The 26,205-nt window shown below is 36.6% G+C and overlaps 1 protein-coding gene across 1 annotated transcript in view; it reads left to right on the plus strand.

Annotated features, from left to right (window-relative positions):
* DNTT (DNA nucleotidylexotransferase) overlaps positions 1 to 26,205 on the plus strand; it is a 90,236-nt gene that overhangs the window by 26,605 nt on the left and 37,426 nt on the right. Inside the window, exon 7 of the mRNA XM_085325443.1 lies at positions 1,354 to 1,486. Coding sequence (XP_085181569.1) covers positions 1,354 to 1,486 — 133 coding nt within the window. The remainder of the gene's footprint in view (positions 1 to 1,353; positions 1,487 to 26,205) is intronic.

Below are 26,205 nucleotides of genomic sequence, written 5' to 3' on the forward strand. Positions count from 1 at the left end.
CAGAATTGGCATAGAGACAAAGTTAATTTATACGTCCTTTATCTTGCTGCATTATCTCTTGAATATTAGATTATGTTAAAAGTAATATGTGGTTGTCAGGAACCTCACTTAAAAATGTCATTCCAGAAATACAGATATACAGTTCCTTTATTGCTAACATAATGTCCAACAAAATCTGCTCTCATACACAAAACTGTTAATAGGAGATTATTACACAGTTTGTGGAAAAACTCCAAAGCTAGGCCAGCTAAAACTATTTTTCAGAGGAGTTTTCTCCCTTAAGACGGCCCTACTCTAGAGATGAATCAAGATTTGTAATAAAATATGGATGCTTGTAGGATAACACCATAATCCTGGCATATCTTAATTCATTGTCAATGGTAATGAGTATTAAACATCATCAAATGAATAATGTTGCTTCACTTTTCTGTGCTATTTCCTTAAATAAAGGAACCTGTTTAAACGAAGGAATTCATCATGCCAGAAGAAGAAATTCTATAGTGTGGTAGTAGAATCACATAACTTTATTTTTGCATCCATGTGTTTTACAACACCATAGAATCCTTTGGATTAGTTTGACTATATTCATGCTCATTTGTCCCTTTTTTCCTTTACAAATCATATCCAAAGCAAGCTGCAAGACTGGGCTCTTTTAATAGCAGGCAGACATGAAGATAGCCAGGATACTTTGCGTACCCAGTAATCTTCTGGGYCCTGTACTTGGACTGAATCCTGTCATTTCAGGAAGAGTGCCTTTCAAAGCTGTGTGTCCAGAAATGCCACTGACGAGAACTTTAGGCAAACTAGAGTGATTTATAGATAGTCAGATTCTCAGAGAGTGGAAACAGGTAATACTGTTACTCGACTGATATGCTGTTATAAAGTACAACGGCTCTGGAAGGCTAGATCTTGTGCACGTGTTCCCTAGATGAGAAACTCTGACTTTTGGATCAGTTTGAGGTGGCCTTTCTGAGTGGCACYTTGGTGGGGCTCATAGTAGATCTAATCCGTTCCTCCAGCTGGCTCATACAACATTTATGACAACGATGAGGCAAGGAAGAGTTAGGTCTGTAGTAATGCAAAAAGGTGGTGTTTTCTTCTGTCAAAAAGGGAGAGATTGGGGCAACAGGCAGGACTGCTGGTGCTCTCTGAGGGAGATGGGTAGGATCTGCTGTGTGGGTCTTTCTGTGGCGCTCTCGTGGGCCACATGAGTGAAGCATAAGCCATAAGGGGACACTATGATTCTCCAGATGCAGAGTGACTTGGCTTCTTGGTGGCTGCTTATTTCACACCTGGCTTACATGTAGAGTTTCATAATTTCACAGTGGTCACTCTTTTACCTTTGATATTTAGGGCTTCTCTACTATGAAGACCTTGTTAGCTGTGTATCTAAGGCAGAAGCAGATGCAGTAGGCTTGATTGTCGAGAAGACCGTGCATACGTTTCTACCAGATGCTTTAGTTACCATAACTGGTGGTTTCAGAAGGTAAGTGATAACTAACGAGACTGACATTTTTATTTATGCAGACCCCAATGATTTTTGCCACTTGGTATTTCTTTGTACTTATTCTTTATATGTCCCATAATTACTGCAAAGGTATTTGCAGCTACTATCTACATATTTTCTACAAGTATWTGAGGTCAACAAGAAGCATAAGGGTTAAATATGACCCCTGAGCAGAGGTACAGGAACAAGATGGGATTTTCTATTTGGGAATCTCACATATCGTCATGCTGCCCCTTCCAGTTCAAGGGGAGTGGGATGCCAATCTGTTCACATGGATGCGTGGATGTGTTTTTAGTAGTAGCTTGGATATAACTGATTAACACGTGCCTCGGGGGGTCAGAGAGCTGCAGGAACATAACTGTCATTCTACTCAAAAGTCCCAGTTTTCCTGGCAGCATAGCTGTCTGCAATGTGTGAATGTCAGAGGTTCCTGTTGTGTTGCTTATTTATTTCAGGGAGATATGTTATTTAGCCATTCTTTTTTATATTAAGAATAAGCCTTTTTACTTCTAAATGGGCACAGCAAAACAGAAATGAAAGTACTTAAGTACTTAACGATGATTTTGGTGAGTAGTCCTTTATATTAACTATGTTTCTTTAAAATATACAGAGAATATATGAAAAGCTCAATATGTATTCAGTATAATCAACATACTCTAAATAAGTCTAAATTTTACCAGCCTATGGAAAAGAAATGCTGCAATGTAGGATTTGCAGAAAATCTGATTTTTAAGTGAATTGAAATAACTTTATTAAGCACATTTTAATTTCTGAATTAGAATAGGGGATTTGTGTGACTGTCTGTTTTTTTTTGACCTGTATCATATAGTAGCGTTGTTCAGCTGAGCTGTAGTATCACCTATGCGTAATCTCACTAGCTCACAGTTTTCAATTAGCAAACCATTGCTTTGTTTTGTTCTCTACTGTGTAAATATCTTAATAAAGAAGTAGGCAAATTTTATTAATCAAAGAACATGACTGGCATCCCTACATGCTTCACTTTAGGTACTGTTATCAAAACAAAAGAATAAACTCTGAATAATATATTAACTCTGCAGGATCCTTATTTGCCTTGTTTTTCATTATTCATATAACTTTTGAAAAAAGAAGCAGTGATTGTCTTCCTCCAGGTTTGACCAGAGAGTTGAAAATCAGGAGTCCCAATTTGTTTTGGCTGATAGATACGTCTGGAGACTGTCTTGCAGCCTGGCTTACTTTTTGTTTCAAGAAGCAGGGCTGCAGGATTAAGTCACTAGTTGTTTTTTATTTGCAGATTATGTGACACTGGAGACATTGTGTATTTCTAGTTCACAACGGTAGAAGTAGAAAAAAAGACCACAGATAAGAAGGAAAAACTAAATTACTCTTTTGGATATATGTGGTTTATCCAAACTGTAGGACTTTCAAGTTGTTCYGGTAAGGCATGAAAACTGGAAAATGTGTTTCCGTGATGCCTATTGAGAACATACCAAAACCTGTCTCTCTCACCAGTTACAGCTAATTTCTTTCTTCTTCCACTCTGCCACCTTTCAGTCACAGATCATCTCCCAGATTCTCTTTCACCTCTTCTCAAGGGCCATGTTACCAGACCAGTATCTGCTACTTCCTTGGTGCCTTATCTACTACTCTTCACAAAACAATACCTTGTGAAACATTTTTATTCAGAAGTACTTTCCACGTCTCTTTGCTTGGAGGTGGTGATAATGCTGTATTTAGCTGAAGGCTACTCTGTTTTCAGCTACCTGAATCCATAAAGGAATAGAATGACTCTTTGTAAGTGACTGAAATAAGGGGTTGTGATGACAACCCTCCACAGCTCCTATTTTCGTGAGCCTTAATTAACCCTGTAACAACCCCCTAATTTGAAATCATTCAGGAGCAGAAAAAAATGAATAAACTGATGAAGTCTGAGTTTATCCTTTGTTAGTCTCCAACAGAAACACTTGTGTAACTGTAAAACTATTCCTTGAGGGTTTGAGTTGGTATAGTCTGTTATGACAGATTGGGAGAAGGTTTTATTTTTTTTATTTTTTCCTTTTTTGATCTTTTCCTGGCACTTATCTGAATTATTCTGAAACAGAAATTACAATACTGAAATGCAAGGAAATACAGCAGTGGAACAGCTGTATTTATGAAACATATCACTCTGCTACCACAGTGTCCATGGGAATGCATTTTATTGCCTCTAGTGGGGCCAAGCTGCTCCGGTGTGGAGAAGGAAGTACTGAAGGTGCAGATAATGCCCCGTCGAGCATCTTACGGACAAGGTTATCAGAACGACTTGCATCTGTCATGCAGTCTGTTTGATTCAGGAACGGTCATGGTGCTATTTTCGGTGGTCAGCTTCTCTTATATCGTGTTGCTGAAGTTTAAGACTATTTTCTTCTCAAAGTTAATGGAACAAATCCTGAGAGGAAAGGAATARCATCTCTTAATGCAAGTTACAAAAGCTGTTGAGGGTGAAGTTTCTCTTCTAGCATTGAGTTAAAATAGGTCATTGAATAGGGAGAAAACAAGCTTTATTCCAACATGAGACTACTCCGGATTAGTACTAGGTTTGTCTCAAGTAACTGCAATGAGGGACTGTAGCATTATGCCTTCCATATGAAAGCTAAATCAAGGGCCTGATCATTTCTTCTAGTTATTAAAAATCTCATTCTAGAAAGAGAATTAAGAGCTTTTCAGTGTAATAGCATTATCTTGTATATATTACTGCATTTTGTATAAAATATGACTCCTATTAGCAGTAATGCTAATGCTGCTAATAGCTAATGCTATTATTAGTAATTTTATCTTTATTACAGGGYTGTTAGTAATGAGAAGCACATACAGGACTTCTTACTAGGTTTCCTGGAAGTGAAAATTCTTGTAGCCTCTCCCTTAACTTACCATCAGGACATGGCTCCACAGCAACTTCAAGCAAAGGTTGTTGTGGGCAGAATCATTATCACCACATTCTGCAGCATCCTGATTTTTGCTAACTTGATTTAGCTGCTGATATTTGATTTTACTATCAGAGCYGATCTAGACTGAAGGCTTCCTAAGAGCAAAAATGCTTGGAGGAAATTATCAGAAAACTTTTTTTTAAGTGAAAAGGTCATGTYAAATACAGTTTGTGGCTTTGGTCTCTAGACTAGTGATTCATATCCCAATACAGAAAAAAACTATTTTGACAGAAGTTGAAGGAATAAGATCTGCTATATGAAATTATTCTRCTCATTTATTGTAGCTGCAGTATAGCTTTTTGTTAGCCTTTCTGTGTGCTTTGTCCACATGGATTCCCTGTGACTTAAAAGTTAAGTTTGAGTTTTCCCGTATTCCATGTCACTTGCTCAAATAGTTGTGCCTAGATTTGCAGTGGCAGGATGTRTTTTGTAGGCCATTCAATTCTGAAGACTGTTTTGAAGAAAATAAAATAACMATTGAATGTATTTTGTCCATAAATCTTTTATCAGCACAGACTACATAGCGGCTGTGACAATTTAAAAAAAAAAATAAGGAATGAGCCTGTAAAAATAGAAGCAGCTGCTATTCCAAGATTTCTCAGCCTTCTCTAAAGTCAAGTCCTGAACTTCAGATCTGTGGCTTTCTCTTCTATATTTATTTTTAACAATCCAGCAGCTAAGTACTTCTTGTGTTGAGTAATTCAGTTAGTGTCATTTTTAATGGATGACATCTTAATACTATTATTCTCCATTCTGTAACTACATCCTTTATATCCAGGAACTGTTAAGATATCTATGCTACAGGAAGAGCTTTGTGGAYGCCATTGACTAACAGTATATACTTGCTCACTCTTAATTAGAATAGAGAGTGAAATCTATGTGTAAATTACTCTCAGCTTTGATATAAGTAACACTACGCCTGTGCTAAAGCTCCATAGCATACAACAAAAATTAACCCACGACTGGAAGACAGTAGGAGACTTACAGATTTCCTGCATGCACTGAGCTAGCAGGAAGATTTTCTGTTCTAGCCAGCAGATGTCCCTGTTAACCTCAGCCAACCTCTGCAAAAGGTGTACACCAACAGCAAAGAATATTTTAATTTATTTTGTTTCATTGTGATATTAAGTAACTGTGTTATTGTGTAAAACTCGTTGAGCTTTTGATTCTAAAACTCTCCAGAAATACTTCTGGACTTTTATTTATTTATTAATCCTGGTATTTCAAAGAACTGCTGTGACATGAATATAAACTGCCTAATGATGCTACAGCAAATTATTTTTGTTTCCAAACATCCTCTCATTATTATTATTTCAGTTCTGAATTTCCTAAATACAATTTTTTTCACATACACTTTTACTAACTTCTACTGGTATTTGCCTTTAGATAGAACACAGTATATTAAGAAGACWTTCTGTTTTAGAAAAGTTTTTATATTTCAGTGTCTACCAAGATGGCCAAGTGCCTTGGCAATGCATCAGGCAGACTAACTAGTGTTTATCATGTATTATTTGTCTGGTAGGAGGTCCTCAGCCCTGGATAAGTCTTCAGGGAAGCCTTGTCTCAGATTCTCTTATTACTGAATTCTGGTCCAACACGAGTCTGTGGATCACTGTCTCCTTCCTTGAATTTTATGTCATCATATGGAAATCAGGATTTGAGGCCCTATAGCATTTGAAGATAGAGACTTGTCTGTGGAAAGGCAATAAAGAGAGCAAAGGACGTGGTCAGTGTGTTCATCCGACAGCACCACTGGGGAAATGTGCTTCTGCRCTGTGCAATGCACAAGTTTCCTTCCTCCATGCAGTGAAGTTTCCTGTGAGCTAAAGGAATGCACAAGGGAATGGCATGGCTCAGGACTCTGCTGTTACTGTGTGTATCATGAGAATAGTTTAGACATTCCTTCTTTTCTTCCCCTAAAATGAAGTAAAATGTAATAGCTGGCACAAAAAACAAACAAACTTCCAGAAGTTATCTTACACTATTATCCACACATTGAGGAATAACTTCATGATGATATTGTGGGACTCTGGTTTCCAAAATGGGACTTCTGCAAGGCTTCTGAAATCACAATTATCTCACAGTATTGACACAGGCTTATAAATGAAAGAATATGAGATTGAATATAAGATACCACACTTCCCAAGCTCTTGAAATATTATACTCAAGACTTTATGGTCTGTTTAACAGAGCTAGTCATGTGGTCTCTAAGTGAATTCCTTGGTAAGTCCTGATAAAGAAACTTCATTTGACCTTTGTCATATTGGGATATTCCTAATAAAAGTATTCTTTAACAGGAGACAGAGGCTTTACAGTGAGCCTGAAACACTTGACCCAACTCCAAGTCCCTGTTAAGTCTTACTACACAAATTATTTGTTTTCTGCCCAGATCTAGGATTCAGATATTACCAGACTTCAAACTAGTATAACTAATTCAGCAAAACTTGCTTTTGTTAAGCTTTTAGACATGTCCAATATCAGAAGTTCCTTATTCTATCCACATCTTGGTATTATAGTAAGTTTTGGAATTTATACTGTTCCTTAGGTGTATTTATTTCTTTGCCTTTTTACTCTGAAATATTAACTGCAATTAGAAAATATGTAACCTGTACCCAGATGCTCAAGCCTGAATAATTTCTGCTAATTTTCTTCTACTGCTGTTACAGGAAGTTCAATTTTTATCTGCTCTTATTTGATTTTTTCAGGGAGAAAACTGCTATAAGGGAGCTGTGAGGCAACCTGCTGGACGTTTGAGCTGATGTGGTAGTTTGCAAACTCTAATTTAAGCAGATCCCAAAAGAATCTGGCAGTTTTGCCRGCCACCGAGTGAAGAGACAGTTTGGATATTGTTCATAAGTACAGGTTTGCATCTGATAAATGGCAGCCCATCCAGCTACTGCCTGGATTATGTTTCCAAACTGGAGGTCTTTTGACCTGGGCTGTTGTGAAGCACTAAAACACCTTCCCCTCACAGAGCTCCCTAAGATTAGAAGTGTTTGACCTTGTGCTACTGGGATGCTCTGAGTAAAAACATCCTGTGGCAGGAGGTTAGAGGCACTACAGCTGAGCTAGAAAAGAGGTCATCACTAGTTTCTGCTTCAAATATTCTATAACTATTACAAAATAACTTAGGGAAGGAGAAAATAGTTTTCCTCCAACTCAATGGCTAGGTAAGTCAATTTAGAAGATAATCTATTGGACTAATTCAGGCACTTCCTTTGCTCATTAGTATTTTGATCATTTTTCCCACTCATTTCATCTCCTATTAGCCATGATGAACTGTGAGGTAGAAGCTGATAGAAAAAGTAYGTGGGGGGTCATGGACTAAACCAGCTCTATATGAATCCATGAGATAGGTGAGATCTCAGCAAAGCGTATTCCCTYAAAGCCTTTCAGAAACTATCTTGTTTGTTCCTGGAACAAAAATTCTTGTTCCAGATTTTTACATGCTTGCTTAATATGAAAGGAATCAAAATCCCCAAACCTTTACYGCTTTCAGAGGTTTATCAGCTCATAAGAAGGTTGAAATTTAACCAGGAATCTCTTATCTCTAAAGCTATTTCACATGCTAGGTCCAGAGCGAGGAAGGCAATGCCACTGATTTCTGTGAAGCCAGAAGTTTTACCCCATATATATAGAGCGAGAAACTCCCTGGAGTGGTCTTACAGTTTTCATGATAACCTTCACCTCTTAGAGTGGATCGGACATAAACTTAACAACATTTGTTGTTTTCTGTTTGATATCGTCACCCCTAATGAATCTGAGAAAGTCGACTAGAGCAATGAAAGCAGTATGTATGCAGCAGCGTATGAAACTGCAGATTATATTATTCTAGGATCATTTCAATATAGTGTTCTGTGCTAACTTACTAGCATTTAAAGATATATATAATATGTAATTGAAAAAATAAGAATGTAAGCCAAAATAGGGAAGAAGTATCTTTTCTGTCAGGCAGTGAATCTGAAATTTCAGTTATTTACTGACACATGAACAGATTTATTACCATTCTAATTCTAGACAAAATATTTTATGTGAAACTTACAATTGGCTTAAATCTTTCAAATCGCTCCATGGATAATGCTCTGTATTATATACAGYATTTGCTGTTATACATAAAGTATGAGGAATACTGGCAGTAGTATTTTCAAATCATGACGGCAAACTTTTAGAGGCAAAGCAGCTTATCACAAGTACATTAAGAGGAGTAAAATAAGGTATTGTCTTAAAAATAATTTATTTTTCAGAGTTTGCCTAAAYGTAGTGTGCTGTCCACTTGATATCCAAAGCTTATATTCAATGTTAAAATGAAAACCAAAGTGTTCAATTAATATAAAAATTCTGGAGTTTGTAGCGAAGACGCCACAAGTTTTAGTATAATAACAAGACTAAAATACACAGTACTCTATCTGTTTTTGAGGACTCCAACTGTTTTTGATCACAAATAGCAAGTAGGTTGCTTTTTCCTATAAGAAGCTATTTTAAAATAGTGTATGAAAGAAAGTTTCCAGTTGAGCTTAGGTTTTTAAGTTAACTACACAGATCAAATTGGCCATTACCAGAGGCAGAAATGCCCTGTTACAGAGAATTCTGCTGATAGTTGTGGCAAGATGCCAGAGGTTTAAAATCAGCAAGAATAAAAGAAAAGTGAGTCAGAATATGAGAGCTTGATTGTGAGCAGATAATAAGTATATGCAAGTGTATGTGTTTGTACAGTAATGGTACACTTACATATACAGAAATTGTATATAAACAGAAAGAAAAGAGCAGAATGACATATAACCATGGTATTCAAAGATTTTTCTGCTCTTGCATTTTTTCTTATTTGCCCTTTAAGGTCACTTTTGATCATTTTTGGTATTTGACAATCCAGGGTTTCTGAATTATATGAAAATATTTTTAGAATGCTTGCCACTGCATAAAACCAAAATGTTAATGGCCTCACTAAGTCAAATTAAATTTTAATGGCCATGGTTTAATTTTTCTTTTAGCCTGTTCTCATCCTTTAAATAGCATTAAATGTGATTCAGTTGTCTTCTAATATCACAGCTGACCTGAATAGCCTTTAGAATTAGCCTTTTAGATGAAGCAAATCTGATACATTTTAAGTAAATAAAGATATCTCTTTTTATCGGCTAAATGCTGGTATTCACAGCACATTTAGTCCATTTATTGAGATGCAATTTCAAAAGAACAACAGTTTCTTTGTGTAGTGTTGGTGAAGATTGTGTAGAGATGAGACAGAAAAAATCATAACTTCTTTGCTTTGTAAACGTGCAACTTAAGAAAAAGGAACTCCAATAGATCCACTTAAGATTTTAAGATGCTTGATTAAGAAAATAAGATTTTTTTTTTTGCTGAGAAATTGTATAACTTTAAAACATTTTAGGAAGTTGTAAGTGGGAAAAGTAGGGAGCTAGCAATGTGGACTTCCCTCATAAGTTTATTTGGACATTTTGGAAATAATCTAATCCCAAACAGTATACGGAAGTCCCATGTTCTTTAAATTCATTCATTCTATATTAATGTTATATGACTAAATTTAATCTTTTCATAGATGATTTTAGTGTTTACAATGTAATATGCCTAGTGCTTATACAGAAACAACTGACATTTTCAGAAAGCTGCTGTGGTTCGTTCAGAAGCATCTTTAATGTTTCTGTAAATCTGCTTGATGTTTGTTCTCCTTTCTGGACAACAGATTCTCAATATCTTCCCTATACAATGGAGATGCCCTACTGTGAGAAAAACCTTCACTGTGTATGGGGGCAGAGGTGGGCAAGGATCCCTCTCTGCTCGGCATGGGATATGACAAAAGCTATCTGAGGTGTCTGCTACGTAGGAGAGTTGAAGAGGTGGATGTGCTACCTAGATGTACTGCTTCCAGTTGCTTTGGTCATCAAAGTGCAAGGGAGCGACATTGCCATGGGCTAGAGAAAAAAATTCAGTACTGACTTCAGTTTTGCCATTTTAGTTGCTTTTTAGGAGTATCAGATTATAAGCGTGCTCACAAGTAACGTGCTCTCTCCCAGTGTAAAACGTCCTAGCTCTGAAACAGAGCCCGATTCGTGCTGATGGCCGGCTCAGGATCACCTAAGTGGAAAGCAGCCGTGACATCTGTCGCTGGGAGTCACAGCACTGACTTCCAACCTCCCGCTGCCGGTGCAGCGACGCCTCTTTAACATAACAGACGATTAGAATTTGAAAATGTTGAGACAAATTTTGTGTTATTTAGACAACTGTCTAGACAAGTTTTCCAAAATGAATGTTTTGTAAAGTTATAAGGCAGCTGTTTATAATCCTAATATATCGGTGGAACAATATACTTAGCAACCTGTATTTTACTGAGCATTCCCTTTCTTACATGGTTAGATACAAGCATTTTAGTGCTAGCTTTACTCAGAACTATTCATTCAGTGTTTTAGAACAGTTAATGTATGTAACACTGGTATTAACATCCTCAAAATGAAATACATAAATGGCTAAGCTGGGGGCTCCCTTATGCTGGAATCACTTCTCTGTTTTCTTGGAAAGAATTCTCCCAAATAGAGTCATTTTTCAGGATGCATAAAGCATATATATAAAGTTAGCTTAAAAGGGGTTTGTTGYGTAGGACTAGGTATAGTGCTGGTACACTTTGTGCAGGAAAGAGTTTCATCAAAAAATCAAATCTCTTCTACACTAGGTTGAAGTCCAGTGGACCCAGGTGGTATTAGAATATACAGAACATACAGTCTGAGGGAAGGGGGGGCTGTGTGACGCAGAGCATGCCGGTTGCACCAAGATTGACTTAGCAGGATAATTTTATAAACTGGAAAATCTACTACTTACAGTAAGGCTGAACTGTTGCTCTTTGAATGTTTTAGCAATTTGGGAGTACATTAGTATGAGGTGCCAAGGGGGAATAAAAGCTGTTCTGATTAAAAGGAAATTGTACAGATAATTGGTACCTTATATTAGCATGTAAGGAGAAGTATTCACACCAAACAAGCTTTGTTTTCAAAATCTGTAGAGAGAATGGCAAGTAACTCTTTACAAGAATATCTCAGGCAAGATCAATAATAGTAATAAACTTAGAACTATTCTGCAGCAGCTGAGTGTTGCAGGTATTTGAAGGGCATAAAATATCTACAGTTGTTTGAAAACTGATTCTTCTTCGTGCTACTGATGCCTGATGTATTATTTAGCAGTAGGAATATGCTAAATGGAGAATATGAACATCCTCCTCTAATTTTCAGTACATTCTGGATTTTATCACTTACATCCTTCACTATATGTAAGGAAGTCTAAAATCTGCAAAGATTTGATTAATTCTTTTTGAAATTTTACTTTAGTGGCTTTTAATTGATGATTTTTTTTTCTGAGATAGTGGGGGACAGTAAATTACTATTTAGGAAGAGATTTGATGACAGGAGATGATGGCAATGTGAAAATTACAAGCAGTGGTGTTGTAAAACAGCTCATATACAGAAACTAAGATAGTGAATAAAGTAGATTATGCATTTATATCTCTGATTACTCAGAAAATATCTGTGAAAATGTTTATAAGAATTGCCATTTTTCTGTGAATTTTTTCAAGTTTTTCATTGAAAAATGGGACTGAAAAGTCATTCTTTTTTCTGGTAGATGCTATAATTCAAATGATTTGTACTTTGTTTGTGAAATGAGTTCTTCAGCCAGAATTTCTTTTATGAAAAGCTTCAGCTGTAGAAGTCTTAAACCATTTTGTCTCCTTTCACCTCAAGAAAAGAGTATGTGTATTGTGGAAGGTGTAGTCAGAGACACAAAAACCTCTGAGAGGTGTTGCAATGGCTTTTCAAGATCACTGAAATATTTTGAATCAGGCTTTGTCCAAGAAATTTAATGACACCTTGAATTAAAGCAGCTCTTCCTCATTTWTATTGACTGCTACATGCAAATCCTTTTGCTTTCCTACATTTTCCTGAGCAGCTCCACTAAATCTTCATTTTTAGTAATAAATTCAGTGGTTAGAGAGAGAGAGAAAATAAACTGTCAGCTGTAATTACCACTGAAAGTTTGCAGTAAAATCAAGCACAGGCAAATATTTTACAGTCATTAGTGGTTTTTCATGGTTGGATTTTTGGTGTTCTGCATGGATATTCCTAAGAGGCATCAGATTTTCAAGTACTACTTTGAGCACCATCAATAATCCAGGTGTCTCTTATAAATATGTAGCATGAAGGCAGCTAATATCACGCATTGATTTTAAAATACTCAGCCACTGAATTTTAAGACTCAGGCCAGGAAGTTTGGTAAAGTGGATATTTAAAAGACACTACCTGAAACTGTTTAAAATATTTGCTGTAAATGTGTGCTAAGGATTTAATGGACTGTCTCACAATAAATAGCTGTAGAGTAAAATATATTCATGATGACACATAAAACTGGTARGTTAAAAATCTTTTTCTAAAAGAGCATTGGATACAAGTATTAGCATGGTGGAATACATGGAGGGAAAGATGAAGTAACAAGATAAAAAGAAGAATAGAAGGGGGATTTGAGATCAGGTGACAAGATAAAAGAAAAACATAAAGAAGAGCAGAAGCAGTAAAGAAGTTACGTGGCCTTGAATAGATGGGGTGCTTAGTTTGTCAGATCATTCTCCTGTTGGTTAGTTTTTTTTAAATATATAAAATAGTTTCGTTGGAGCAAACCTGCTAAAAAGAGGATGCTTAACAAAATCCCAGCAACTCAAAGTGGGAATGGAATAAAAAGAGGCAGATAGTAACCAAAAACTTGTTTAGAAAAATTGAGTTTTTCCCTTGTCTTTCAAAGAGCTACATGTGGTGCTTGGAGAAAATAGAGTGCACACTTAAAACTCCTTAAGGAGCTCATCCTTGCACCAAACGAAGGTGAGAGAGAAGGCTCGGTGTCACCTCATTATTGTTTCTGAGCTTTGACTTCTCACTTAGCTCAGGAGGGTCAAAGTGCAAGCAAGACTTAAAAGTTGTATATCCTCATGTGAAYGTATGTTTGAAGAAACAGCAAGCTTCCCTTGAGACTTGTCATTTGTCTTGTAGAATATCCTTTCTGGCTTCTCTGGCTATGAAGTGGCTTTGTTTGGCACTGATTTCTGTTCAGTAGGTTCCTCTATGACTGTTTTCTTCCTTTATGACAGTCCCTGGATTACTTTCTACATGCATCCACTAGGATGTGGGTTACTGCTTAGGYGGGAAAGTAAAAGTTGCCACAGCATTTTCAGTGTCCCCATACCTAAGCGCAGCATAGAGTCTCTGAGGAAGTCTGGCATGCCAGTCAAACGTTGAACACATTCCTTTCCTTCTTTGGCTTCGTTAAAGGTGAGCTTAGTGCGTGGGTTATGCCCCAATGTTCCCGTGTCAGCAGCTGTAAGGATCCCTTTGAATTTTGTCTAAGGTAACAAGAGTCAGAACTCTGCCAGCAGCCCTAAACTAACAGCGGTAGGGTCAGTTGTAGCATTGACAGGCCAAGGTTAGTGCCCAGCTCTGATTACGAGATACAGTTAATATGTCAAGAAAACAATGTTAATGATTCCCAAGCAGATTTCAGTCAGAAATATCTGCAAGTACCACAAACCAGCATCTATTTCTTTGGTTCAGACAGTTGCACTTAGGCATCTCTTTCACTTATAAACTCTGTTTTCTGTCCTTAAGCAATTCAGGAGAGAAATAGATTCCTTATGCTTTGTTTGTAGTTCTCAAATGTGTGTTGCTCGGTCTGAGAGCCTTTTGATGCCTGAAATGTTTTCAGGGATATTTCTTACTACTCATGTAGCAAGATAATTTTGTTTGCTGGTATGCTTTACTCCTACTCACTCCTTTACCAAGTGTTTCAGGGCAGCTACTCCAGAAAAGAGGTTGTTTTGAACATTTTACTATTAGCGAGTAGTTACTTAGCTGAATAATATTCTTCTRTGAGTCACTGTTTGCAAAAGATGTTTTGCAGGCCCAGATACCAGACAGTTCACTGGGATTACTTAGGCAAAGAACGTGATCTCAGAGTTTGCAGGATCAAATACTGAACTGGTTGTTTAGAGCCAGAAGACTAAAACACGGTTCTAATTATAATATGTAATACACTGCATTGCTTTTGCTATTTCTAGAAAGTTGGCTTGAAAACAAGATATTAATAGCAGAGTTTACGCATTGCTGCTATTTACTCCAGTCAACATTTATCACAGGCYAGCTAGTTGCTGTAAGTATGGTTGACAGCACAAGTAAAGAATGAGGTTTTCCTGGCAGATAATTGTGAGGAAAGTTGCAAGCACCAGTGACCTTGTATTGTGCTTAGGGCAAGCACAGTTTGGTTGAGGATAGATGTTTCAGATCCCTGTGAGTAAGAGCAGCCGTAACCTTTTATTAAAGGTGACATGATCATACTAGTGGTGTCAGCAGATGATTATGAGGAGGTAATTGCTGGCTGAATTTTATTAGAATGTGATTCAGAACAATTTTTGTGTGTCAGATAACACAGGAGAAAAAACTCAGGAATTAAAAGATAGAACTGGAATTCATCCTTTTAGTTGTTTTTACTGCTTGAGAATGGCAGAATTTGTCAAATTGTTGCTACTCTGAGAGTCGGAGGGAAACATTTCAAGCAATTTTTTTTAAAGAAGGGAAAATCAGTACTAAGCAGAGAACAGCAAAATCTGATAGCATAGACTCATTTATAATCCTCAACTATGAGAGCTGTGATATTCCAAGGGACTAATTGGAGAAATCCCCCAGACCACTGACACCCTATGGATTACCTCTTTTCATGTGCAAGTTTGTAAGCTTATTAGTTCATAAGCTAACAACCTTACATCCTGCATGCAATGTTAACGATCAAAGTCTGCAGAAAATTTGCCTTGTATCTTGATGTATCTTGTATTTTAGACACTAGACACAGTTATAGTGGGCAAACACAGCTAACTTTCCTGGTAATCTGACCCTATTGCAGAGGTTACTGTGCCCAGTCGCACTTAGTTTGTCTGCTTTAGTAATAATATCCTCATTAAACGCTGCTGCTCATGAAATGTCTCATGTTTGGTATTATAGTATACGTTCATATTACTATTAGTAGTACTACATCTAGATGTAGTAAATGTAGGTCATACCTCCACTGCTCAAATATTATAAAGGAAACATGAAAAAGCTGTTGGTATATTCTAACTAAAAAACCTGATATCAGTGGGAGTCTTGACGTTGTTTTCAGATGAATCATGAGCAGACGGAGGGGTGTTCTCATCTGGCTGAGAATTTACACAGGCAAGAAACAGTGACCCAGGAAAGATATTTTCCTGTTTCGCCTAAAGAAGGAAAAATATGTAGCTACAATGAGAGTATGAAGATKCCGTTAAAATACTCTCAAAATTCGAGGGAAATTACTTGAACTCATGTAACAATGTAAATTGGAAAAGTCAGACTGTATTTGGAAAGAAGTCAGATCAAGAAGTTAGTATTTGGAGAAATGATGTGGTTGACTCAGAGATTCTCTCAAAATGTATGGGGAGAACGCTGCAAAGTCTGGGTCAGGAGAAAGGGCACAGAAAGAAYGTTCAAAAGTGGTGTTCTCAAGCAGTGTATCTTTTTACCATACTTTGGGATTTAGGAAGTTGTTTAATAATAACCCCAGAACTTTCAATTTAGAATTAAATCAGCTAAGTCTCCTTCATGAGCTCCTTAAACTGATAGAGGGACACATCTTGAAGCAGAGCGAGGGAATTTTGTAAAGGAGGATGATAAGATTTCAGCAAAGCCAGTCTGCCATTGGACCTCTGTGGAGAGATTTACTTAGGGCAGAAGGTAGATTTAATGATAGGTCTGCCTACACTTAAAGGGGTTTTCTGCTATGCTTACAGTTTACACTGGCATCCTTTCTGTGTGGAGGTGCACTATCCCTTTGCCAGTATAATTTAAATGATTTTCTCAAATGGAGTAACCTATATTAGCCCCAAAGGTATAACTGCTCCAGCTCCCCAGAACTGGTGGCTTAGTGTGGTAGGTCTCACACAACACAGCTATCTTGGCAAAACAATGATGTAGACCAAGTTGATAGGTTTTGCATTTTGGTTTATATTTGAAAACTGACTGCAAAAAATGCCATATTCATTCTACCTCAGTAAAATTWAAAAAAACCCCAAAATACACTTCTTTTAATAGTAAATACAGTAAATGCAGCTGTCTAGTTTTCTAAATATATCCCATAGTTTAAGAGTAAACTGTTCTTCTCTTAGGCAAAAATGGTAGATTGTGCAGTCCAAATTAGGTCTTGGAAAGGGAGCAATCTCATTTTCTTCAGGTTATTCCTTCTGAGAAATTCCCAACAACCTCACTTGCAGTAGAGCTATGCAAGTATATGGAAAATATGAGCCCAATCCTGATAATGCTTAACAGTTCCGTGTAAAAATTCAAGCTAGTGAGCAGATAGCATGCCCTATGGGATGGAAAAGACGAATAAAATGTCTTAAAGTAATTACAACTAAAGTAGAATCATAAATGGGAATTCCATTTTACCACAAACTGCCAGAAAGGTCAACTTCATAACTCAGCTTCTCTTGTCTTTGTGCCTGACCCGATGCCTCCGCAGTTGCTGGCTCCCCTCGGCTGTTGCACCATCGGCTCCAGCAGAAGTCTCGCTCCTCTGCTCTGTTAGAAGTCGGGGTGGGTTCTTTCTGTTGTTCCTTTTTTTTTTTTTTTTTTTTTNTATTTCTCAGTTCAAGGAATTTTAATAGAAAAACTGTCATGTTTACAGAACTTCCAGTATAGCTGAGCAAGAAGCAAATAGAAACCTTTCTTTTTATGGTATGCTGATTCTACATATTGTCCCACCRCTGCCAAATAAGTGAAACCCAGGCCAAGCATTTAATGTCATTCAGACATTCTGAAAATGTGCATGTTTCCCTCCTTGCACGAGCATTGATAGTGTCTTTTAAATTGTCTGAAGGGAATTTTTTGATTTTTGGAAATGCCAAAGTAGACATGCATGTCTACTTCTTGATGGAAGTTTCTGTGGTAAATATGACAAAGGAATAATCCATYTGCAACTCTCAAAGGAGTTAGCCAGAGAAAATTAAAATGGGCTGGGATTAAATGCACATCTTAACTCTGCCACCAGAAAGCTTCAGCACAGCAAATACTGTGTCGCTATTCAGCTATTTGTTACTTTTATTATAGTGTCAGTATAGAAAAATATTTTTTCCTTTCTTCTTTCAAAATAAAATATCATCTCCWAAGTATTAGTTCATATATATTAATGAGTTTCTGAGTAAGTAGAATAGAAATATAATTCYGAACCAAACAATTCTCTTTTGGACAATAAAAATCTGAACTAGTAAATGGAATGTGCCCTGGTTGCAAAATCTTTTTTCCAATGGTTAAAAAAAATGTAAGTGCAATGAATAGCTTCATAAAAGCATTTTTTGAAATATACAGCTTTTGTAATTAATAATGCAGACTGTTGTCTACTTATTTCAGTAAATAATTTGAATGCAGCTGACCTTTCTATTTTCACTGTTGCATTATTAATGGTACTGAAGAGATCACTGGGTTATTGTTCTAGCAAATACATCCTGCTTAGCTGAGGTTCAGTTTTACCACTAATGTTGCTTAAAATGTGTCACCTGAATAGATTATGTACAAGCTGAGACAGAAGCAATAAACTGGACAGATTTCTGACTGCCCAAACTCAGAATGCCARTGTATTTCAACAGTTCAGTTCCAACTTCAGACATTTGGAGTAAAAGTATTATCTGGAGCCAGCTCTTAACTATCAACATCTGAATACATCATGATGACAAACTTTGCTTTTTGGCAGAACATYAGCAGAAAGTGAAAAAAAGACCTCAGTTTGCCTTGATTCAAAGTGATCTATGTATAATGGTTAATCCAGATCTGGAAGGATCCCTCTCTCCCCCACTTTGCAGGAGCCTGTCCTAGGAAGTGCTCATCACCAGCCACCTCCAAAGAAATTAGGCAGTATAAATGTTCATGCCAGTCCATTAGAGGTTCTCCTGGAGGAAGACCAGGTCAGATCTCCAAAACCATAACCTTCTCTTTTCATTTTCTCATACGAATTTATTTTCGGGGAGAGATTCTCTTCTTTTTACAAATTTCATCGTAGTCTCTGAGATAGCTGGTATTTTTGAGTATACCGATCTCTTTGTTAAATTCTTTACAATCAGAGGCTGTTGAATTTCCTTGGTTTTCACTTTGAATAATTCTAGTGTCTATGTTAGGCCTTTGAATTAGGGACTGGGGATTTCAAGATGTCTGAGTARGTTTAGTCTGAGATTGTTTTTATAAGTAATAAAAATGTCGTACCTTTTCTCCAGTTAAGCCTGATTCTCCAGTACTTACCAAATATTGGAATGTGTTCTTTTTTCCCTGCAGATTTCAGAATGTTTAAAATTTTATAGTTGTTGGTAAACAAATAAACTGTACCAGTATCATACAGAATGTTTTTTGAGAGTGAGAAAGTTTGCTGCAGGTTAGTGTATATAATATGCTGACAGCAGAGTTTGCACACGTAAAACTAGATAGATGTTTTAAGATTAAAGTATCATCTTCCTACTCTTATATTTCAGCTGAGTACATGAGATCCCAAAGCCRTATCAATACTCATTGGAGTGTATTTATTTTTCAAACAGCATTGAAAGGATTTTGCTTCAGAATTGATTGGCACTCTGCAAAATTTATGTATGCAGGAAGTTTCTATGATATCATTTGAAATACTTGATTGGAATGGAGTGTAATTTAAAGGATTTGCCAAGACAGCAAAAGCAAAACTTCAGCAATGTATTTTATGACTTTAAATAAAACTGTGACAGATTGGTATGGTACATTTCATAAGCTTTAAAAGCCTGAAATTATATGGAGAGCTTCCAGGTACAGTTGCATTATTTACATGAAATTGAGACAGCCCTCCCAGTGATTCAAAGCTTACGCATTTTTTTTTTGAATGCTGGAATAGGGGATTTACTTCAAACACAGAATTCTGAAAGTCTAGAGCTGTTAGCAGTAAAGAGTGTTGTTATACCCAAGCCAAAGCAGGATAAATCTTCAACATTATGGTATAATTGACGACAGCTACATTTACATGCCTGAAAGCTAGAAGATGATAATGCCTTGTTGGCAATGCAGCTATTATAATACGCACAGGTAGCCACACTTTCTAATTAAGAAGTAGTTGTCTAAATTCTTGTATGGCCATCACCCTTTTTTCTCGCAGTAGAAACATGGTAAGGGTTGTTCTATAAAGTTGTTCTATAGACAATTTTCAATTTGACTGATAAAATTAATTGAAATTTATTTTTAGTAACTGTTTTCATAGAAAAAGTAACTTTCTATCAACTTAATAAATTTCAGATTTTATATTCCTTTGTTAAATCAGCCTGGTCAGTCAATAGCTTCCTTTGCTAAGGAAATGTCTTTCATTGCTTGTATATGGACAGATAGCTAGATCGTTGCTACACGTGTTAATGGCATGGAAGGTTAATTTTGCCTCTAGTAACAAAATTTCATTACAAAATACAATTTAGAGCTGCAATTCATAAAAATGTATATTGAATGAAGTAGCTGAGGAAAGAAGATTCCTAATTTAACTTTTTGTATTCTAGCAGCTCTGAAGTTAAGGCAGAAGGGAGTTAATTTCAATATATGAGTAAATATATAGACCTCTTCAAGACGATGCATGAAAAACCAAGTTAATAAGATTGTACGTATATGTGTGTGGAATACTTTTCTGGTCAATTTTTCTCTGGCCAGGCCTTCAAATCTTGACTTTTGTTACATTTTTCAGAAAGCTTCGCAACATAGTATTGTTCTTATATATCCATATTTGAAGGAATCCTCATATGGATTTATTTTAAAATGAATATGCTATGAAATAAGCATTTGGCCAAGAGTCCAAGGAAGCCAATATATAAATCAATGACTCAGCATTTATTCCTTTCATAAGATAGAGAAATAAGTATTTCCAAGGTTTCAAGATTTTGCATTGTAATATTTTCAAACTGTTAAATAATTTTAAATGCAGATAATATGATGGAGCTTTACAAGATTAGTGGATAAGTTATTTTTAATTGAGCTATGCTGCTAGTCATTTAAATTCTTCAGCGAATAACCATTTCCTGATTTCTCTTTTCTTCTCACTGCATGAAAGCAACATCAAATATCTACTAAAGCAAAACTTGAAAAAAGTCATCAGCATGACATGAAGAGGTGTCTTGTTCTCTGAGAAATGGTGTCTAGCTTTCATTTGGGTCATAAAAGACATGCATACAATCAAGCATAGCATGCCATACACTCGGTCTTTGAAAGTRCATTTAATGAGAGACTAGGTGATGGCATGCATTGCTATACTTTTTTGAAGGGATGCAGTCACTGAGGGTGAAATTAGCTTTTAAGTAAGATTTAAGTGGTGTTGCACAGGTCTCACACTGGTTCTCCACACTTCAGTGATTCTCACCCTCAGAGCATAATTCACATAAATATTCAGAGAGGTGATCCCTTCTGCTGTAACTGGTGACACTTTTATCCTGACTTGATAAAAGAAAAACGATCTTTCAAATCAGGTATTACTCTGTACTCTATTAGATGCTTTCCTAAAATTCTTCTTGGATAGCAGCTACTGATGCTCCGTAGTGCTGCTGTCCCATGGAATAAATCAGAATGCAAAAGTGCTTGTTTTATATATCCACTACTGAAGCTTTTTCCCATATGATGTATAAGTAAAGTTTCTGCTCCTAAAGGGAAAGGGATTTTCCCATTGCTACTTCAGCGCAGAGTCAGATTAACTTCAGAAATAAAATAAATAGCTTCCACAGCTATGAAAAATTAGTTGTGCCTTTGGTGAATTAGAATTAGTATTCCCTGGGCAACCAAAGTAGGATTTTAATGAAGTCTCCACCTTCAAGCACCTCTCCAGAGAAGACACCTTGTGAATCTTAGCCCAATACTTATGTAGTTCAGCTGAGTTTATGTTGAATAACTTGACTAGTAAAGAAGCTGCTATATACTATCTTTGGCAACCCAAACCTTGGTAGAACAGAAGCCTAATTTATAGCTGCCCAGGAGAACTGGCTCAGTTTTACTTTGTTTTCATTTCATAGACAGTCTAATCTAAAGCTATTTTATTAAATTGGTGGAAGAAGTAATTCAGTAGACAAATCCACAACAGCATGTTTTTTCATCCACAAATTGCCTCAAAATGAGTCAGAGTATCTCTCATAATTGTATGTTATCTTTTCAGTTAAATATATCATGAAGTCAATTTTAATTTTAATTGTCTTTGCTGGTGGCAGAATTTATTTCAGTTAATTTAATTTGCTTATTGCCATTTCAGACGTTAATCAGTATCCTATTAAACCATTGCACAAATATTAATTATGTTGAAAAAAAGGCCTATGATGTACAGTTAGGAAAGAATAAGAGTCAGAAATTCCAGAATTTCCCTTGATAGGGAATACAAAGCTTCATTCAGTTTGCATTTCYAGAAATGCTAAACTTGAATATTTTCAATTGAGTGTCCCATGCTTGTGTAAACCAAGTCCAGTAGGATGACTGAAATGCCAGACRCTAAAAGCAGAGTTCAAATTGAAAATGTTGGCACAAATACCTTTCCCTGTGCCCCAGCACTTCTCATCTCAACAGGCGTTTTGTACGGCATCACCATCTATCCCGTATTAGAAGGAAAAGTGAGTGAACTGTGACACTGACTGTGAACCAGACCATCAAAGGCAGCTAGGACCTAACTCCCCAAAACAAAGCATGAGAGCAGAAATTAGATGAGGAAGCCGATACTGTCATACCCTTCCTCTTCCACAGAGCCCTGATCAGATGCGCCAGTATTGTTTTTCTCATTACTTCAGGCACTTTATTCTTGAAAAGCCAGGACCAACTGTGTGAAGGAAGGCTTAGCTGAGTTACGGGTCTGGAAATAGCTCAATTTATGATTCTGGGAATTACAAAACCTGAAAAGTTTACTACATCTTTGCCATAATAAGTGGTATAAATGAGGCCTTCTGACTGTACAATTTGATGAATTGTAAAATGAAATCTTGCCTCTGAGTCACTATCACTCMAACTATATAAAGCCCTGCAGGTTTTGATAAACAGCGAAGAGAAAAGGTGTCCTTATCAGTGCTGTGCCTTCCGCATGTTTAGGATGGAGGTATAAAGACCGTGAGATCTTTAGAGAGAGCAGGTGAAGCTAGCGGTGGAGTTTTGTACCTTCCAGTGCCCCTAGCTTATTCCAGCTGCACTCTCCCTCTTTCGTGCTCTGAGTCTTGACAGGGGAAGCGACGTGCACAGTGCAGGTCAGGCCGGAGAGCAGCTACCTTCTGCATTCTGCTGTCTCTGTTTTCACTGGGTCAGTGTTTTTTGGGCTGTTAATTTTGGCTGAGCTGCTTTAGCAATTCAGCAAGCCTTTATTTTCTCACTACTTTCTATGTATGTGAACCAGTATTGGATTGACACTGTTGAATCTAAATGTTGTTTTGAAAATGTGGAGCTGACTTGAATATTAAGGACAACTGCTGAGTTAAAAGCTGACAGAGATTTGAAGAACAGCTTACATGTGGTATCTGGGGTTTTACTGGCTACTTATAATAGCAACAGACTGGCATAATATTTAGGCTGCCTCTTAGGCTGTTAATATTCTTTATAGTATTGATCAGATTATATAATTGGGAGTTTTTGAGGAAATGATCTCAAATAAATGTATTTTATTATAATTTGGAGGGCTCTTTTTGTCACATACAAGATAATTTTTCAGAGTCTGTTTCTATACACATTACCTAATCCTCATTGTAAATGCTAAGGAACATTCTTGTTCCTTTCACTCAACAGAACCCTTCAGCATGTAATCCTTCRTCGTCACAGAAGCCCTTTTACAGATCTGGCTCTGTTCGTTTCTTTGGAAAATGCCTTGTTCCTTTTTGYCAGTAAGGAGTRCTCTCCCTTGCTCTCCCTAGGAAAYGAGAATGYACTTTTGAGTCAGTAGAGCCACCTACTACTCTAGGTCCAGTTTTCAGACCTGAAAAAAATTACAGAAGAAAGCATGTTGAAATAATTAATTTCTGATTATATTCTGAATCCAGTAAATTCACTCAGGCAAAATTTTCTGGCAATTTCAGTTTTTGGTCTGCTCCGCATTTATGTTCTATTAAACTGCTAGCAACTTTTACCTGAATATGGAACCTTAGCCTAATTACTCAAGAAATTTTAGGGAATTTGTTGTATTACAACCAACAGAAATTCATGGATGAAATCTCTGATTGCTTTGCAATTGATGGACTTTTTTTCTTCTGGATGTTAAACAGTCCAGGATTTTACCTTCTATGTGAAAGCTCTAGCACTGTTACATGCCAGTACTTCCAGTTTAACATCTTTTCTCTTTGGAGTTTATCAAAAACTGTAGGACTTTATAGTTTGAGTGATAGCAATTCAAACTTATTTTCATATCTGGATATAWGAAATTGTTCATCTTTTAATTCAGAGTTTCACCAAAGACTTCTTAGTAAGCAAACCCACAAGCATACTAATTACCTGGAACTTAGGATAAAATTTGATATCCCTTTTCTTCTGAGAAGGCACATAATGGTGAGAGATAGGTAGTAGAAGTACCTTAATCAGGACTGCAAATATTCGAGCCTGAATTTCCATGCTGCTTCTGTTTGGCCCAACTCAGCTCATGCCAAATAACAGTTTTACACTGGGAGATAGATTAGATCAAGATAGAAGATACCTCCCTAGAGTAAAAATGTGGCATCAGCAGGGCATCAGAATACTCAGAAAGAAATCTAAGAACGATATGTGTGTTTGTGTACGTGTTTGATTATAGGTGTAGTTATGTTTGACTATGTATATACACTGAAGCTGCTAGAATTTTCGCTTAGGAACGTGCATTTTACAGTACCTATGAATTACTTGTTTGCTGTATCTAAAAAGAATGATCCTCCTGTTATCTAAGCTTTCTCTCTGCTGTTTTAAAAAAATGTTCATTATGCTGTATCTCAATTTGTCCATTCCTTCAGTTATGCGTAATGCTCTGCAACATTTAATCCCTTTTCCACTGCTACACAATCATCACTTTAGCAATTGCATTTGGTCTTCCTAGAMATTTATGCATGTGCCTCATCTGTATTCAAGGAAACATTCAAATAGCCTCACGTGTTTTCAGATCACTTGAGGATGTCTGTCTAGAAGCTGTCCTCCCTGCATTACCCCAAAGAAGCATACTTGGAGGATGGCACTTAATTTAACATATAATGAATTCCCATATTTCTTTCCACAAATAAAGGACTTGTCTTTTTTCTTTTTCTTTCTTTTTCTTTTTTTTTTAAATCACCTTTCAGCATTTAGCTAATGTCCAGCTTGCTCTACAAACAACTTTCAGCTGGATTCCATTTAATCTAAGCTCTTAGGAAGGCCCCGGGGGAGAATTATATGCTGTGATATTTTGTTCACACTCTCCATATGCTATCTATATCCCTGCTTCATGTTGTTCTAGTCTGGGATTCTTTAACTGATTATCCTAGCTTTCTGTATCAAAATGTGATTAAATAATAAAATAGTGGAAAAGGTTGAGTTTAAAAATCTTACCATTTTACAGTGAATATTGGTTGCATGGCAATTCTTGATAGCCTGATTTTTTTTTGATGTTTTTAGTGATAGCAAACATTCTCTAGCAGCTATTCCACAGCTGTGACTTATTTTTTGCTTACTCAGTGTAAAGGCTGCAAATGATATGGCTAAAGCACCCATTAGCATTTTTTATACCATTTGAATCTGCTAAATCTGGATAATTAATATTGGTGTAAATGTACTGCTTTAGTAAATGCMGTCTAGTTTCATCAAACAGATTAACTCAGAACATTAGCCAATATCCAGTCTTTAAGAGTTTATATGGCTTTCTCCATAATCAATATTTTCTCACAGATTTAGCAAGAGCAAAATGTTCAATCAAAAAGCAAGAAGCCTGAAATGTCTGTGCAAAATCCGTTTGTATTCTCCAGTATTGGTCCTCACTGTAGTACATTATATTTTGTGGCAGTTGAATGAGGATATGATTTGAAGATTCATGGTCTGTTATGTAATTAATTGTATGTAATTACTTTGCTTCATTCCATGAACCTTAGTTGAACTTGGTTCTTTATTATTTTATGTAATTCACCAGATATTAAAAATAAGCAACTGTTAGTTGTTGTTAGTACTCCAGAATATTGCTTATGTGCTTTTTTTTTGTGCATGCGATTAGTTCCTTTGGTGTCAGTGGAAGTGTTCTCACATGTAAAGTTCAGTAGATATGTGTAAGCAGGAAGGACTCGGCCCGCATGGACCTCATACAACACTTAATAAATGGAGACTTGGCTATGATAGTTACAAAATGAACATTTTTTAAAATGGAAGATTTCTATCTGGTCTTCTGAGAAATAGAAATAAAAGTTGGTTGTCTTCTCTTTAATCCAAGCTCTGAGAATGCAAGCCAGTGGGCTATAGTTGTTTCTCATCATCTTTCTGAGCAGCTTTTGGAAAACCATTTTCTTCTTTAAAACACTAAGTGCCTTCTTCCTCAGCAAGAATGTCCAAGTGCCCTTCTAAAGAGGCTTTTGAGAGCTGATTAAATTATGGGTTATGGCAGGTATTCCAGCTACCATGGAAAGTCTGATACTAAATTGGATTCCTGGTAAAAATTTCTAGCCAACAAAGCAAGGTTCGCTTTGCATTTGTAATCAGAAGTCATACAAGGACAGAGCTGAAATGAATCATTCAA

This window comes from Rhea americana, unplaced genomic scaffold (genome assembly GCF_003343005.1).
Source record: "Rhea americana isolate MKP2758 unplaced genomic scaffold, rheAme1 scaffold_122, whole genome shotgun sequence".
NCBI classification, from domain to species: Eukaryota; Metazoa; Chordata; class Aves; order Rheiformes; family Rheidae; genus Rhea; species Rhea americana.